At 38.1% G+C, this 15,677-nt stretch overlaps 1 protein-coding gene across 2 annotated transcripts in view; it reads left to right on the forward strand.

Annotated features, from left to right (window-relative positions):
- Nucleotides 1-15,677, forward strand: part of WAPL (WAPL cohesin release factor) — a 41,675-nt gene that overhangs the window by 12,581 nt on the left and 13,417 nt on the right. Inside the window, exons 4-11 of one of the 2 annotated variants that reach the window (XM_087932228.1) lie at nt 5,106-5,174; nt 5,353-5,471; nt 6,458-6,553; nt 10,356-10,505; nt 10,666-10,802; nt 13,520-13,631; nt 15,017-15,241; nt 15,466-15,577. In XM_087932228.1, the coding sequence (XP_087788354.1) occupies nt 5,106-5,174; nt 5,353-5,471; nt 6,458-6,553; nt 10,356-10,505; nt 10,666-10,802; nt 13,520-13,631; nt 15,017-15,241; nt 15,466-15,577 (1,020 nt within the window). The remainder of the gene's footprint in view (nt 1-5,105; nt 5,175-5,352; nt 5,472-6,457; nt 6,554-10,355; nt 10,506-10,665; nt 10,803-13,519; nt 13,632-15,016; nt 15,242-15,465; nt 15,578-15,677) is intronic. The other variant, XM_087932229.1, reaches the window with a different exon arrangement.

Raw genomic sequence — 15,677 nt, forward strand, 5'->3', positions numbered from 1 at the left:
GGTGTTTTAACACACATGGTTTGCCCATTCAGGTAGAGCGAACTAACCCATTATAAACCTTAATTTACTTATGCTGAGAATAAGCAACACATTTTTATCTCAATTTTTATCACATTTTTTTTTTAATGAAAATCTGTAGAGTAAAAATTACTGCTGAACACAGACGAACTGAATTTTCCTGATTAGTAATTTTAAAGTGTGAGTTTTATCATTAAATTGAGAGAGTGTGAATGCTGTGTTAAATTGTAATATAAATCTAATCTACTTTAGCAAAGTCAACCTTGTAAGGTGACATTTGCTCCCATGCTCCAATAGACTAATTTGTTTATTTTTTAAAGTTTCTGCTTTTTGGCACTGATTGGATTACAATTATATATCCTAATAAATAACATTGAGACTTTGATATATCAAGATGTCTCAAAAATAGATGAGCAATAGATTCTCAGCTGTCTGTGTTTATCTCTGGAAATCAGACTTTGTAGAAAAACTGAATATCTGGACCCTTAGAAACAAACACTTTTCCGTTCTAACATGCCTAATGTTAAAGTGTAGAATGACACTAATTTTGAATATGCAGAATTATATTATAGAAGTCTTCCAACACAAAGGTATATCGAAAAAGGAATAGTAAACTGAAAGCATCCTTGGATTCAGTGTAAGTGTTGAAGTGATTCAGGTAATAGGAAACCAAAACAAGCTGAAGAATTTCTAATGAAATCTTGGTTATCCATCCTGCATTTTTATGTAGCTTGATGTTTGATAGAAGTAACTTGGAACTTTATAAAGGTAATTAATGGGTCTAAGCAATAGCAGGTAGCATATATTTGATTCCAGAGTCTTTATTTGTGAACATTTGTTAAAGTGATATAGTGAATTGCTTGTGAAATAATTAGAAGTACATGTTGTAAATTTATTTCATCTACTGAAAAGATAGATGCTTAATCTACAAAAAAAGAAACATCCTTCAACTTATCAAAGAAAAAATGCTTGAACTGTGTCAGTAATAAGACAGACTGGTTAATGTTTAAAGATTCTAAATAAAGGATGATTTAGCCATGGTATATAAACAATTTAATCACAGAGTAGGAGAGAAATACATTTGAACTAGGCAGTAAAGAAATTATTCAGTTAAAAATAATTTAATTATAGAATTCTCCATTACAAAGATAATTTCTCTTTGCGTATATTTCAAAAGAATCTCCTCTGATACTGAATTGGGTCTCCAAATTACCTTAAAAAGAACTAGAAAAAAAATCTTAATTGCAGTCAGATAGCTCTTGGTAATGTGCCAGAATAAATAATGTTTTATGATCTCATACTATTGAGATTAGTTGGATTTTTCCAATCAAAAGTTGTGTCTAGCTTTGATCAGTTCATAAATTTTATTTACTTATTTATATATCACATAATGATTTGAGACCCTGGGCAGCGTACGCTAAAAAGGCAATTGTAAAAACCAGCAATTGAAGCACAAAGTTGCATTAGAAAGTGGTTTGTTTTTCAATGAGGATATAGAGGAGGGTTGGCTGAGAGAGTTTACCATTCAAATGACTATAGAATATCTGAGTATTGTTATTAAACTGCTACTTATCCTTGGAAGGAACTACCACAAATTAATAGAAATGGAGATATACATTTGAACTAGTGTTTTTTTGAACTTAGCAACTGAAAGATATGTGGAGTTCAACACCCAGAATTCCCAGCCAGTATGCTTCATGCAGGAATCCAGCTAAGGGCATTCACAACAGATGCTAGCATTTCCTCCAGATGTGTATGTATGTGTGTGTGTATATATATATATATATATATATATATATATATATATATATATATATAAAGCCTGCACTCACAAACAAAAAAATATCCACACCACAAGCCAGGCAAACACCTGGGCACAAACAGATCCCCCCTGATACCTCCAGCTCAAACATACCCCAACCAGGCACCCAGATGAAACCTAACTTCCTAACAAAGGATAGCCGTCCATTTACTCGGAGCCAAGCTGCACTAAAAGCCTCCAATACAGGAACACAATGTTGCCCGCCAATCAAGACAAAAAAAGCCACAAAACAGACAGAAGATATTAGAAACACCAATCAGGCAGAACACAACAAACTCCAAGACCAATAAGCACAGACCAAGACTCCCAACCAATCAGGATGAAGAAAAAACCATTCTGGCACAGCAGTAGGCTAGCCCCAAATTTAAAACTGAAACCACTGTAAAAGTCTGACTCACAGACGAACACAATAGAGAAGCCTGATGATGGCAGATGAGATTCTGCCGAAACATTGCTACAACATTAAAAGCACAACTGTAATGATGTGGGAAAATACCTGAACAAAGCTGAATACCATACATGTAAGTACCCACAAAAACTGTGTGTGTGTATATGTGTGTGTGTATGTATATGTATGTATGTATATACACACACACATACATATACATACATGTTCCAGCTATATTCTACAAAAACACTTGACACCTACAGATGCTACAAGTGGAAGTCTTTATTTATTCCCACTTTAAAGAGGAGTTCCCCCTTTTATTAAACATATTAATTGTGTGATACAGGCTCTACCCCAGAGCCTAATCCCCCTCCATGCCTCTATGTTGACACTGCTGTCATTCTAGATTAGTGATTGTTGGAGGTTTCAGTCTTCAAGCAACATTCTGTTGTCTTAATCAGTTGCAATTTACGTCCACTAAGTGAAGGTAATCTTATTCCCCAAACAGTTGCGTTTTGGGAAATCAGCAGTCTCTTGCTTGAGGTTTCCAAATATTTAGAAATCTGCTTTCAGTCTTGATCAACAAGATCAAAAAACAGCCGTCTGTGTCCATAAACCCTCCTGTGCTAGTTGGAGTGTAATAAATAATTTGGAGCTAAGACTTTTTTCTCGCTCTGCAGTACTCAAAACTATGATTCCATTTTTTTGTTTTTTTTGTTTTTTGGCTCTATGCTGGACCCAAGTGAGGCTTTCTGAGTAGGCCATGGGAAAATTAGTCTTTTGAAATACGAGTTGAAACAAATTCAGTCTCTCCTCATGAACAAATTGACTTCACCTTGGAAAACAGCCTTATTCTTTTGCAGTCTTTCAGCTCAAGCCTTGTTAAAATTTGGGGAAGAGAAAAGGTGGACAACATTCTGCCCATTGCTATTGTTAGAAGGTGGTGGCTTTGAATTATATGCTTGGGCAATTTGAATACGTGGCTTGGTTACGTATTTCACCCTCCAGAGACCGATGATCCTTGATATTTGTAACAATCTCCTTGTTAATCTGTTCCTTTATCACTTTAATTTATAGTGTTTAATTTATATTACATGCATTCTCTTTTGCTGTTTGTTTGTTTCCATCTCCTCTCCAATATGTTTGTTCTCCACTTTGCTTCTTTATGCATATTACATCTTTTTTTTAAAAAATGTCCAGCTTCCATTTGAACGTACCCAGGGAAGAAGAATTAGTACAATATCTCTCTGGCTCTTGGTGCCACTGTCAAGTTATTGTTATAGTTGGATTTTTACCCCCCCAATTGCTTTCTTGATTTGCCTTCTCTATTATTAAACACAGGAACTGCTTTCAAAACAAATACTACTCTGCTGTTCAACTTAATTGCGCTTTCGGATTACAAACAGTTTATAAAATATGTCTTTGTAAGTGGTGGGCTTTTTCCTCAGTTAAAGGGAAGGGTCTGTCTGTTAGTAATGGATGCATGCATTAGGTATAAATATATAATTCTAAGGTTTCAAACAGTGTCTAGTAAGCAAAACATTCTGATTTTCATCCTCTTCTGACTACTTTTAATTTATTGGTTATCAAATGTCAGAGACTACACAGATAAAAGTAGGTGTATTTGCACATGTGTATCATGATTTCTACTCTTACCCCTCCTACTCTTAAAACCTCCAGATGAAAGGGTTGCCTAAAAATGATATTTGTCCTTCCATATCAAAGCAATATTTCTGGATTTGTGGCAAGAAGGTTGGGAGGGTACTGTGTGGGATGATCCTTTCTTGGTAAGGCTATTTTCAAGTTAAAACATTTTAGCAAACACATAGTTCCTGTTTCTAATTTCCTGCATGCAAAGTGGGGTTTTGGAAAAGGATGGAAGTTATTAAGAGGCAGATTACTGGGAAGAAGCGCATGCCTTTTAAAAAGTTGTACAGTCAAAAATACGAATGCATTAAAAATTAAAATAGAGTCAGTTTCTATAGGGAGGGTAAAAATACTTATCAATACATCTTTGTGACTACTGCTTCAAATCCTCCTCTATATTTGAAAGGGTGGGGATTGCAGTTAAATCCCTTCCTATGTAGTAATTATTAAATCAATGTTATTTTACGAAATGGGAGTACATAATTTCAGTTCATCAGGATGTTTTCACTGAGGTTTTGAGACTGTTTTCTTGTTAAAGTTTTATATTGTTATTTTGTGATTGCCTTTCGCTTCCATAGAAATCCAGTTTTATTGATTAATAAGTTATAGGTGTTGGATATTCTGAACTTTTTACCAGTTGAGGAAAAAACATTTCTCTAAATACAGAAGCTTTTGCAGGGGTAGATAGATATTGAAACAATTCTGCTGCTTGTATATAGTCATTCATATGGTGACAGTTCTACTATTTTGCCTTGATGTGTTCAGCTTTTATATCCATGAAGCCATTTTGAAGCTGATGTTAGCGTCACTCACCATTTGGCTAATGCTAAATTAAGATGCTTTCTGCTATTAGAAACTGAAAATTGCTGTATAGAGCAGCTGTTGGTGACATGGACATTGGCGATTAGCTGGCATTTTACTAAGCATGCATTTAAGTTTTTTTCTTTCTCAGTAGGCTGATTTGTGAAGTTCTTGTCAGCCTCACCAAATGCACCACTATTTCCAAAGAAAGGTTCTAGCTTTCTTTAAAAAAATAAGATAGAGTAGTTTATTTCCTCCTTGGTTGTAATTTCATGTGTCCCTGCTGTCACCCTCTCTCTCTCTCTCTCTCTCTCTCTCCCCTCATTTTCACAGTCTTTCCTCCCCTTTTTATTTTTATCATTGTGGGGAATGTTACATACTCAACCATAGTTGTAATCCGGAGTCCTCTGTTCCTCTTTTAAAATATAGAAGAACCTGAAGCTACTGTGGTTTTAAGTCAAAAGAAGGTGGCTGTACGTTTTCCTGGAGATAAAATAGGTAAATTTTGCTGCCACTTTTTTTAAAAAAAAAATGTATTTAGCACCCTCCTCTCAAAAGTGCTGCTGTTTTTTTCAAGCAGACGCTCTTGCTCTTAATCATTTCATCTTTGAAACAGACTCCCTTTTAAAAAAATGAGATCTGTTATTCGTTAACCATATAACCTTTATTCTTGTAGAGCTGATGGATTTTGCAGAAGATTCATCCAGTGTTCTGGAAAGCAATAAGAAATCTACCAATTCACAAGGCGATAAGTCTAAAGAAAACACACGAAAAATATTTAGTGGACCAAAGAGGGTAAGTAGGAATGTTAAAATCGGCTTCATAAATTGATTGCCTTTTCAAAGGTAGTTTTAAGACATAGCTGAGTCTCTGTAACCATTATATACATATATGTCCATTAAAAATACAATATTAACCATGAAAAAAACTACGCGCGGTTCATACTATGTGGCAAATGTTCTTACTTAAAAATGATAATTGGGACCAGAATTCTTTCACTAAGCAGTGCAGTCATAAAGTGTGGTGTGTTTAGGTGACCGTGCTACTTAACAACGATGGTCCTGGCAGTTCCCACTTTCAGTTGTTAAGTGAGAACTTCACATGACTTATGATTTTTGACTTCCTGCCAGCTTTCCCACTGATTTTGCTTGAAGCTGACAAAGGTCACAAATTATGACCGTATGATAGTTGGTAGCCTGGGCCAGTTTGCCAAGCATCTGGACTGTGATCATATGACACGATAGGTGTCTGGACTTTTTGGTTAACCTGTGCAATACTGTACAGTTTCTTAACAACTGGAGAGCTATAAAGCATATTTATACAAGGACTTGAATGCTAAATGATTTTGTAGTTCCCATATATTGTGTTACGGCTTGTTACATTAATTTAAAGGTATAAGATATGTGGGACTTTTTTAGAATTGTTTTCAAGATTTGCTCTCTTATGGAATAATTTTGAAAAGTTCTCTCATACCTTTTTCATTAAAATTTACAAAACTAATGACATGTTCTTGAAATTTGAAGCAATGAAATGGGATTTCAGTTTTGATGTTTACAACTTAACTTTACAATTTAAAATTAAAATATAGAAAATATTTTAAGGCAATATTTCTTAGTATAGAAATAATATAAGTATATTAATATAATATTCTAATAATATATTACAATATTTTGAGACAAGAAACCGTTATAAAATCTGTCAATCGGTACCTTTAACATACAATATTTCTGAAGAACAAACTGGGTACCTTTCAGCTATTAATGTTCTGCTTTAATTTTCAGTCACCAACAAAAGCTGTGTACAATGCTAGACATTGGAATCAGCCAGAATCTGAGGTTCTTCCAGCATCACAAGTGCTGAAAAATCCCAATGTTCCAGTGAGTATGGTATTTTTAGACTGCCTTTCTTGAAAAATTCAAAGGTTAAGGCCACGTGCATTCACCAATAGAAAGAAATATTCTGAACAACAGTTGCCGATTTTAGCAGTTAAGTTCTGGAAAAGAATTTCTGATACCACAACATTGGAGACTCACTTAAAAATGGTCAGACTTGTGCCATACATATTTTGGGAGGAAAGAGAAGGATAATGGCCTTGGATTTAATTAAAAAGCATAATATCTTAGGTAAAGTTTTTTTCTTGAATAATTTTTTTTTAAGGTTGTACAAAATGTTTTCAGTTGAACTTTGCTTATTAGCTTCTCCTGTTTGTATCTTGTGTCAAACTTAAGGCCCACGGGCTGGATTTGGCCGGTCTATCTGCATCGTTTCAGCCCAGTCTACTCAATGCAGAGAGGAAAGATCAGGCCAGCGAAACTTCGGCCCGGTCTACTTGGTGCGAAGAGGAAAGATCAGGCCAATGTAGCTTCAGCCCTACCCAATTAGGCCAGCATGGCTTTGGCCCGGTCGACTCAATGCAAAGAGGAAACATGCCAGCAGTTTGGGGAGTGTTGTCAAGCTTTCCACGCCCACCTAGTCAGCCACACCCACACAGTCAGCCACTCTCCCCCCCCCCCCGCCAACCACAGCCCTGATGCGGCCCTCAATGAAATTGGGTTTGACACCCCTGGTATAGTTGGACCTAAACATTCCTTTATATGTTTTTGTGTCTGTATTGGATACGTGATTTGATCTAAACCAATGTTTCTCAAGCTTGCAACTTGAAGATGGTGGATTTCAACTCCCAGAATTCCCCAGCCAGCATGAACTGTTCTTCACATGAACTATATATATATATATATATATTTAAATTAATTTCAAATATTCTTGCTTCATTAAAGGGAAGGGAATGAAGCATCATGCAACTTTCAGTTTATCCGATTGCCATGTCAAATTTTATAAATATCTCAGTCATTCTGAGGAAGAACATTTTGGGATCTGATAGGAAGGAAGGCAAAGCCGAAAATGTGCTTTGATTCAAGTTTGGAATCCAACAAACCCACTCAAAATGTTTTTGGTTGGCTGGATTGCATAGGAACAAAACTCTCAATAGAACAGCAGGAAAAGGTTAGCGAAAACCAAAGGAATAAGTGGGTGGTAATCTATGTCGAATACTACCCTCTATCTAAATTGCAGAAAATTTGGGCAAGGGCATTATTTTTTAAAAAAATAGTAAAGTCAAAGGAATTCCTGTAGGAAGCACAGGAATAGATCTTTTCTCTCTGGTAAATTAATATTGTTACTCAAAGTCCCTTTCCCACAGAAAACGTAAAAGCCCTTTCAGATTGTTTTTTTTTAACATAACAATTTTTGGTCTCTTAGAATAAAGAAAGTAGCTAAACTCTTTCCTTCCAGTTGCAACATATATTTCAAGTATATCTCCTTTTTGACATTTTTTTAATATATTTTTTCCCCAGACCAACTTGTGCCAGTCACAGCTTTGAAAATCATAACTATGTGAAGCAAATCAGTATACACCCCTTTTGTAATACTTATCAACAAAAAAAAAAAATGCTGCTCAGTGCCCATCCATCCAAGTAATTGATTTAAACAAACTATTCCTGACTCCTCTCACACTTTCCAATATAATGTTCTGCTGCCAGTTTTTAAAGAATTCCTCCATAGTGTAAAATATTTATGACCTATGATAACAAAATCCAATCTGCACCCCAACAGAGCTTAAATGTGTTTGTCCCAGAAATGAATCACTTTTTTATTATATATTGACCAATACATTTTCTAACACCCTATTAGAGATAAATAAAAACCTTCCAATGAAGCTGAGAATAGATGATAGTCTGTTAAATTTTCATTCTACATAAATATGGCCAAAGGTAAGCCTAGTAATATTTTAGAAAATCTGGTAAATAAAACCAACATCCTCAAAATATAAATCTGAACCAATGAAATCCTTAGAGGTCTCTTCCCGTATAAAATTCTTCAATAAATTGTCAAACTGAAGAAAATACATATTCAGGATTAATCTTGGAATTCCTCTTAAAGCAGGATTTAAACCTTGGCAATTTTAACATGCGTGGATTTCAACTCTGAGAATTCCTCAGCTTAGCATAAAATTGTTCAGATTGTATTAAAGCATACATTAAATTGTGGAATGATACTGGAATAAAACATTAATTTTACCTCCTCAATTTAAGAGAAACTGAAGGCCAAAAATAAGAAAGTGCAAAAACAATTTACTGTATTTTTTTGGACTATAAGATACTCTGGAATAAGATGCACCTAGATTTTGGGGAGGAAAACAAGGAAAAAAAACCTGCCTCTGCCTCCCAGCAATTTGCCTCCTTGCAGCAAACAGCAAACAGCCTGGTCAGTTTCAGCACAGCCTGATTTAGTACAAGCAGCTGATTGGCGGTTGGATCTGCCTCCCAGAATACTGACGATCAGCTGTTCCAGCCTGCGGGGATTGCCGCTGGATAGCGACAGCATCATAGCCGCTGCCGCCTATTGCTGCCTCCACGCATCCCATTTTCGAGCCTTTCCAGGCGGCAGTGTTAGGTAGCGGCAATCCCCACAGCCTGGAACAGCTGATCGTCGGTATTCCAGAAGGCCGATCCAACCGCCAGTCAGCTGCTCGTGCAAAATCAGGCTGTGCTGAAGGTGACCAGGCTGTTTGCTGTTTGCTGCAAGGAGGCAAACTGCTGGGAGGCAGAGGCCGTAGGGTGGGGGCTGGCGGGTGGGTGCGGCTTCGGCAACATTCGCTCTGTAAGACGCACATACATTCCCACCCGATTTTGGGGGGTGAGGGGATTGAAGTGCATCTTATAGTCCGAAAAATACGGTAATTTGTTTTTGACAGATCGGCAGGTTTCTTAGTTTGGAATCTTTGGGCTGGGACTTTCTTCTGAGTTGAGATATATAGAATGGTGAATATGAGACATAAATGGTTTCCTTACTTCAGATGTAAATTTCTTTCAGTTGCTTGCTAGAATCTTTCAGAATAAACAGTTTAAAAACATAACATTATCTTATTTTATGTTGCGTTGGCATCTTTGAAGGGTTAGTCTTGCATCTTCTAAAGTCTTGTTGTCATGCCCCTGTCGAAGTCTGAATCCGAGGAGGAAGACGAACAGCTGACAGGGAGTGGGAGTGTGGCTCCGTTGGCTGTGAGGAGGCTGGGGAAGGGCAAAGTCCGGCTGGGCAGAGCAGGGAAGAGGTAGAGCAAGGGCGAGGGAGTGCAGAGGAAGACCCGGGTCCATCCCCTCTTCATCCTAGGGCATGCAGGGAGAAATGGAGAAGAGAGCAACGTGGGTTGCATGACTTGCAGGGGAGGAAAGGGCTCTGATTCCCTTCATTAGCTGCAGCTGGGAAGCCGGTTTATAAGAAAGGCAGGTTGCCTGCGGCAGGCTGCTGGGAGCAAACATGACTTTATCTTGCGTTGTCGTTGCTTATCTATGTTCCTGGTGCCTTTCCAACTGTGAGTTTTGCGGTGCCTTCAAGTCTGGAGTTCTTGCTCCTGCCCAGCCAAACTAATTACCTCAGTTTGGCTTGATTGGACTTAAAGTTACAGTTTGTGTTGTCCATGTTTTGGACTTAATTCTCTGCAAAAGCTGTTCCCGGGAGAGTTTTTTCTCCAGCCACAAGGTAACCTGGACTTTGGGGGCAAAGTTGGAGCTAATAAAGGGATTCCTATTGATTATCTGACTGTGTTGCCCAGGTCATCACATTTGTGGAAAGGAGAAACTTCCCATCTTGTACTTGAACGTCCTTGTTTTTCATTAACAGGCAAGATCTTCAAAAGATGCAGTTCCTAAAGACGACGGGGTGTTCAAAGCTCCAGCACCACCTCCCAAAGTGATAAAAACGGTGACTCTACCAACTCAGCCCTATCAGGAGATAGTAACTGCCTTGAAATGTAGGAAAGAAGACAAAGAAGTAAGTGGAACAACTCACATGCTATTTTTCCATAACGCTTTTTTTTAAAGGTAAACATCGGAGGTATATCCAGTCGAGAAGCTGAGAAACCTCTTTTAAAAACGAGCAAACTGAACCAGCCATTTATTCTCCGATGACCTATTGCTTACTTGTTTTCCAGTTATACACTGTTGTACAGCACGTGAAACACTTCAATGATGTGGTAGAATTCGGAGAAAACCAAGAGTTCACGGATGACATTGAGTATTTATTAAGTGGACTGAAGAGCAATCAGCCCCTAAACACCCGTTGCCTTAGGTGAGATATTTTTTCTTTGGTTAGTTTCTTTCTTAACCTTCGTAGATGATTGCATGGTGGTACGATGGCACCAGGAGGTGAGAACAGGAAGGAAGCCGTTTGTTAATGGAAACTGTCAACTTGGAGACTTTGAGAAGTTTTATATTGGTGCCAAGGTGCAAAAGTCTTACTGATGCTACATCAAACGTGTTTTAGTTAAGAAGCGTACTTTACTCTATCTACCCTTAGACCAGGGTCCCCAAACTTGGCAACTTTAAAGACTTGTGGACTTCGCCATATAGCTGGCTGGAGAATTCTGGCAGTTGGCAAGTCTTAAAGTTGCCAAGTATGCGGACTCCTGCCTTAGACAGAGTCAAGCGACCGCTTTGCATGGAGACCAGGAAAGGCAAGAGATCTGCCACCTTTCTGACCTACTTCATAGAGCAACTCCTCCCTTGTACTTCCACTGTCTGGTGTGTCCCTGCTGTTTTGAATGTGTCACTCTGGGGGGACCCTCCAGAGTTGTGAGTCATGATCTTATAAATGTCAAGAAGGGTCCCAACGGGTCGTCTTTTCGTCCCAAGCCGTAGAGCCTAATTGGGCCAAAAGTCAGTAACAATGTTATATAGATTGTCACTCGTCTCCATGGCAAATCTCCAGAAGAAACACCGTTTCTAACCGCAGTGGACGCTGGAACGGAGAGAAAGACTGTTCTCTTTATTTAGTTTCCTCTCTTCTTTCCAGCTCTCTAAGAGCCGTCTAATTCCAGGGTAACCTTTCCCTCATGATAAGGTGGAGTTTTATGAGTGACTTGGCACAAAGTGATGCCTCTGAAAAAAAATCTCCTATGCTTCAGTTCATTCAGAGAGTAAGCTTGATACCGCGTTAGGATGCGGCTCAGTGGGCAAATCCAGCTAAGCCATCATGTAAGTTGATTGCCGTTGGCTTAGTTGGATGGGCGAAGCTAGGCTTGTTAAATCAACCATGGTTAACCCAAGCATGATAGGTGAGTTCGGCTTGTGTGTGCGTATGGCGTAAGGAACTTGCTTCACTGAAGCTGACATTCTCCCTTGCGCTAAAGAAGCAGCGGTGACCATTTCCAGAGGGGGTCTTCCTTGTATTCTTTTTAACTAGCTGTGATGGGTGTGCAATTAGCCTATGTGTGATTGCCAGGGTTTCCCTGCTGCTTTACAGCCCCTGATTTGATTGGCTCATTGAGCACACAGCCCCCTTTGGAAATTTTTGTGATCTTGCTGATAGTCTATTTGGGAGCCTCCCAGCTCCACTTGACATGGGGGGATGAAAGAGGAAGGGAAATTGATGGACCGTAAGAATTGATCATGGGAGAATTAGCCAGGGAGAATAGCTTTGTTTTCCAGCCTGGCCACATCCAGATGAACTGGAACTGTAGTGCCCAGAGACAATGATAGCTGTAAATGGCAAGTTGGAGCAAGTTGTTTGTCTCATGCCTAGTTCACGTCTAGCTTACTAAAAGAGGACAGTTGGATGTCTGTAGCTAATCCTGACCATAGGAATGTGGCTGGAGTTGGGTGGCAAGATTTGCAGTTCTCGTCATACTGCTTCCTATAAGAGGCATTTGACTAAGGATTCTGCTAATTTCAGAGGTCGAAGAGTTGAAATTACTGGGAGAAGAAGTCTTTGCTGGATCTTCCTTGGAGAAAAAGCTAGTTTTTTTCTTTTACACCATTCTAGTGCAGTTGATTACCTTTTACACTTTATGGGAAAATTGTAGAAGAAAAACGATGTGTTTCCTTTCCTTGCCATGTGTATTTTAGTGATAAAACATTTTAAAGAGCATCAGAATGTCAAATCCAAGGTACTTTAAAACCCACTGAGAAAACCTAAAGACTAAGCAATATGCACATTAGCCTTTCATAATACTCAGTGATTTGGAACACTATCTTAACAATATTTGGGGCATTTATTTACTTATTCCAAAGATGAAATCCAGCTAGCAGTATTAAATGTGTGTGCTTGAAGAATGCTTTTCTTCCTGATGTTTAGCAGAAAAAAAAAGCAAGCAGTTCTTGAAAAGGAAATGACTTCATTTTTCTTGCTTGAAAGCGAGAGCTGTAGTTCTGTTTCTGATAGGTTTTCTGTCGAAAAAAACACATTTGTATGAAATATGAGACTGAAAAGAAACATCTCATGTTTCGTAAAGGATTAGTGTATTTGTTCAGTCATTTTACCTTCCTTAAATGACTGCATCAATTCTGAGTAATTTTAACAATTTGTAATGCAGCTAATTTTACTGATTTTTTTTAAAGCACAAAATGCATACAATTTGACTGTATTGAACCTGTCAGTATGTAACTAGGCAGAAGTAATCTGTTTTAGCTATAAACAGAGATAAACATCACTGTGTCATGATGGTGTTCTACGTTTCCCCTCTAAAGCCATTGAGAGCATGTTAACCATGATTAAAGAGAAACAACAACAAAAAAGTAATTTACAGATAGTGGCCTCATTTGATTCAGCTAGTATATTTATTAGGACCAAAATGTTACAATTGGACTGTGCAACCAGTTTTGCAGAATCCTTCATAAGGATTCATATACATGGTTTCATAGCATCCTGTCTTGCAGACTCTTAATAAAGATACGTATATTTTCAGTTTTTTTTCTGATGGGTTAGCAGTATATTACTGCTTTCCCTTTTGCATAAAGCACCTATCTGCTTTTCTGTTTGCTCAATTCTCATTCATTCATTCATTTTAGTGTTATCAGTCTGGCGACCAAGTGCGCCATGCCCAGTTTCCGAATGCATTTGAGAGCACACGGAATGGTTGCAATGGTCTTCAAAACACTGGATGACTCACAGCACCACCAGGTACGTCTCCCTCCCATCATTCGCTGTGGTTCAAAACTGGGTTTTCAGTTGGCTATTGTTCCGAGGAAACTGTTTTTTGCATACACCGAAAGATTAGGAACCGTAAACTAAAAATACAGTTTTATTTTTAAGTTCTGTCCATTTCTGCTGCTGATGTCATCCACTCTTAAAATAATTGTAAAGGTGCCGTTTGCAGGCTTCCCTGTGTTCAACATACAATGTAATAATAATAATGTGTTAAATTAACACGCTGCCCAACTCCTAGCAACTCTGAACAATTGAAGGATTTGTTAAAAACATTTCACAAGAAAAAAGCAACGCACACAAATGTACAAACAACAAAAAAAGAACACAATGAAAGAAATAAAAGTGGCAGAGAAAACAAACCCAGGTAGGAACGAAAACAACAACAACAACAACAAAGGATCACATCTATTACTCTTGCTAATGTGTCCTTCGGAATAACAATAGGGGCCTTTTGAATCTCTAAAAAAACATTTTTTTAAAATAAAAGTAAAGCGGGAAATCAAAATATTTCTCCCACAAGGAAGTGCCAGGCTTTGTCCTTGCCAGACAAGGACAGCACAGTTGCATTCCATAGCAACTGTTTTGAAACTGTTTATATCAAGGGTGTCTCCTCGTTTAGAAGAATCAGCCTACTAGCAATATGGAAAGGATTGGTGCCACTCTGAATTCTGAGTGCCTGGTTCTCTGGGTCCAGAACCGTAGCTTTGAGTACGAAACAGCTGTTTGGCATGGGAAACAGGGTGTTTTTTGATCATATTGGAAATGTTTCAGAAGGTCCAGACGATCGAAATGTCCAGGTTGTCAGAACGAGGCGTTTTGAATTCAGGACCATGCAAAGGAGAAAGATTGGGCAGGGCGCTGTTGAGCAGCTTGATTTAAATTTTTGAAGGGAAGCAAAAGACGCCGCTTTGAGCGTGCACTGCATCCTTCAGATGGGATGTGGCAGCATTAAATTGAGCATAAAAATGTCTGTGGTATAGATTTTTGGGGGGATAATTATCCCACAATTTTTGCACAGAAGTTACATGCAATAATAGACACATGCGCATATAACATGCAGATATGTCCATGAAATTGCCCTTGCTACTATTGCTGAACATAAGGAGAAAATACTTATTTCATGTGAACGGAGGTGGATTCTATGCGAAATGTATTTTAAGTAAAAGAGGACAATAGTAAAATTCACTAGTCAGGAAAACTTAGTTAGCTTTCATTTTGAGTTGTGAATTCATGACCCTGAATTATTGCTAACCCTCTCTGGCTCTTCTAAAACGTCTTGAAACGAGAAGGTTGGTGTCACTTTGTCCTACTCAAAAGGCTTACTCCTTTTTTTTCCTGTTCTTTTTCTTTTGCTGAAGAACCTATCGCTTTGTACAGCAGCTTTAATGTATATCTTGAGCAGAGATCGCTTAAACATGGATCTAGACAGAGCCAGCTTAGATTTAATGATCCGACTTCTGGAGCTTGAGCAGGATTCCTCCTCCAGGTTGCTTAATGAAAAAGACATGAACAAAATCAAGGAAAAAATCCGAAGACTCTGTGAAACTGTTCATAATAAACACCTGGATCTCGAAAACATAACGGTGAGCACTGATTTTACCCTTTTTTTAAAAAAAAAAAAATCCTATGAAAATGCAGAGAAACAGCAGTTATAGTTACACAAGGTGTATTTCTAGTCAACATTGATTGTATATGGAGGGAAAATCTGCCTTGAGCCGCATATAAGTTTTGTCAGTGGTTCAGTTTTGTGAGAGGATTTTGCCTTTTGGCTGTATTTATAGCCAGTTTTCACTTGTGTGTTTTCTAGACCGGTCATTTGGCAATGGAGACCCTTCTCTCTCTCACTTCAAAACGGGCAGGCGACTGGTTTAAAGAAGAGCTGCGACTTCTAGGTGGTCTCGACCATATTGTAGATAAAGGTATTAATTTTGTCGTAAAAGGTACCTACATTTTATAACCGGAACGTATCACAGTCTGTTGATAAGAGCTTTATGCCGTTTTGGGAGAGTGAAAAAAAAA

This window comes from Pseudonaja textilis, chromosome 4 (genome assembly GCF_049901715.1).
Source record: "Pseudonaja textilis isolate UNSWEBS1 chromosome 4, rPseTex1.2, whole genome shotgun sequence".
Classification (NCBI taxonomy): domain Eukaryota; kingdom Metazoa; phylum Chordata; class Lepidosauria; order Squamata; family Elapidae; genus Pseudonaja; species Pseudonaja textilis.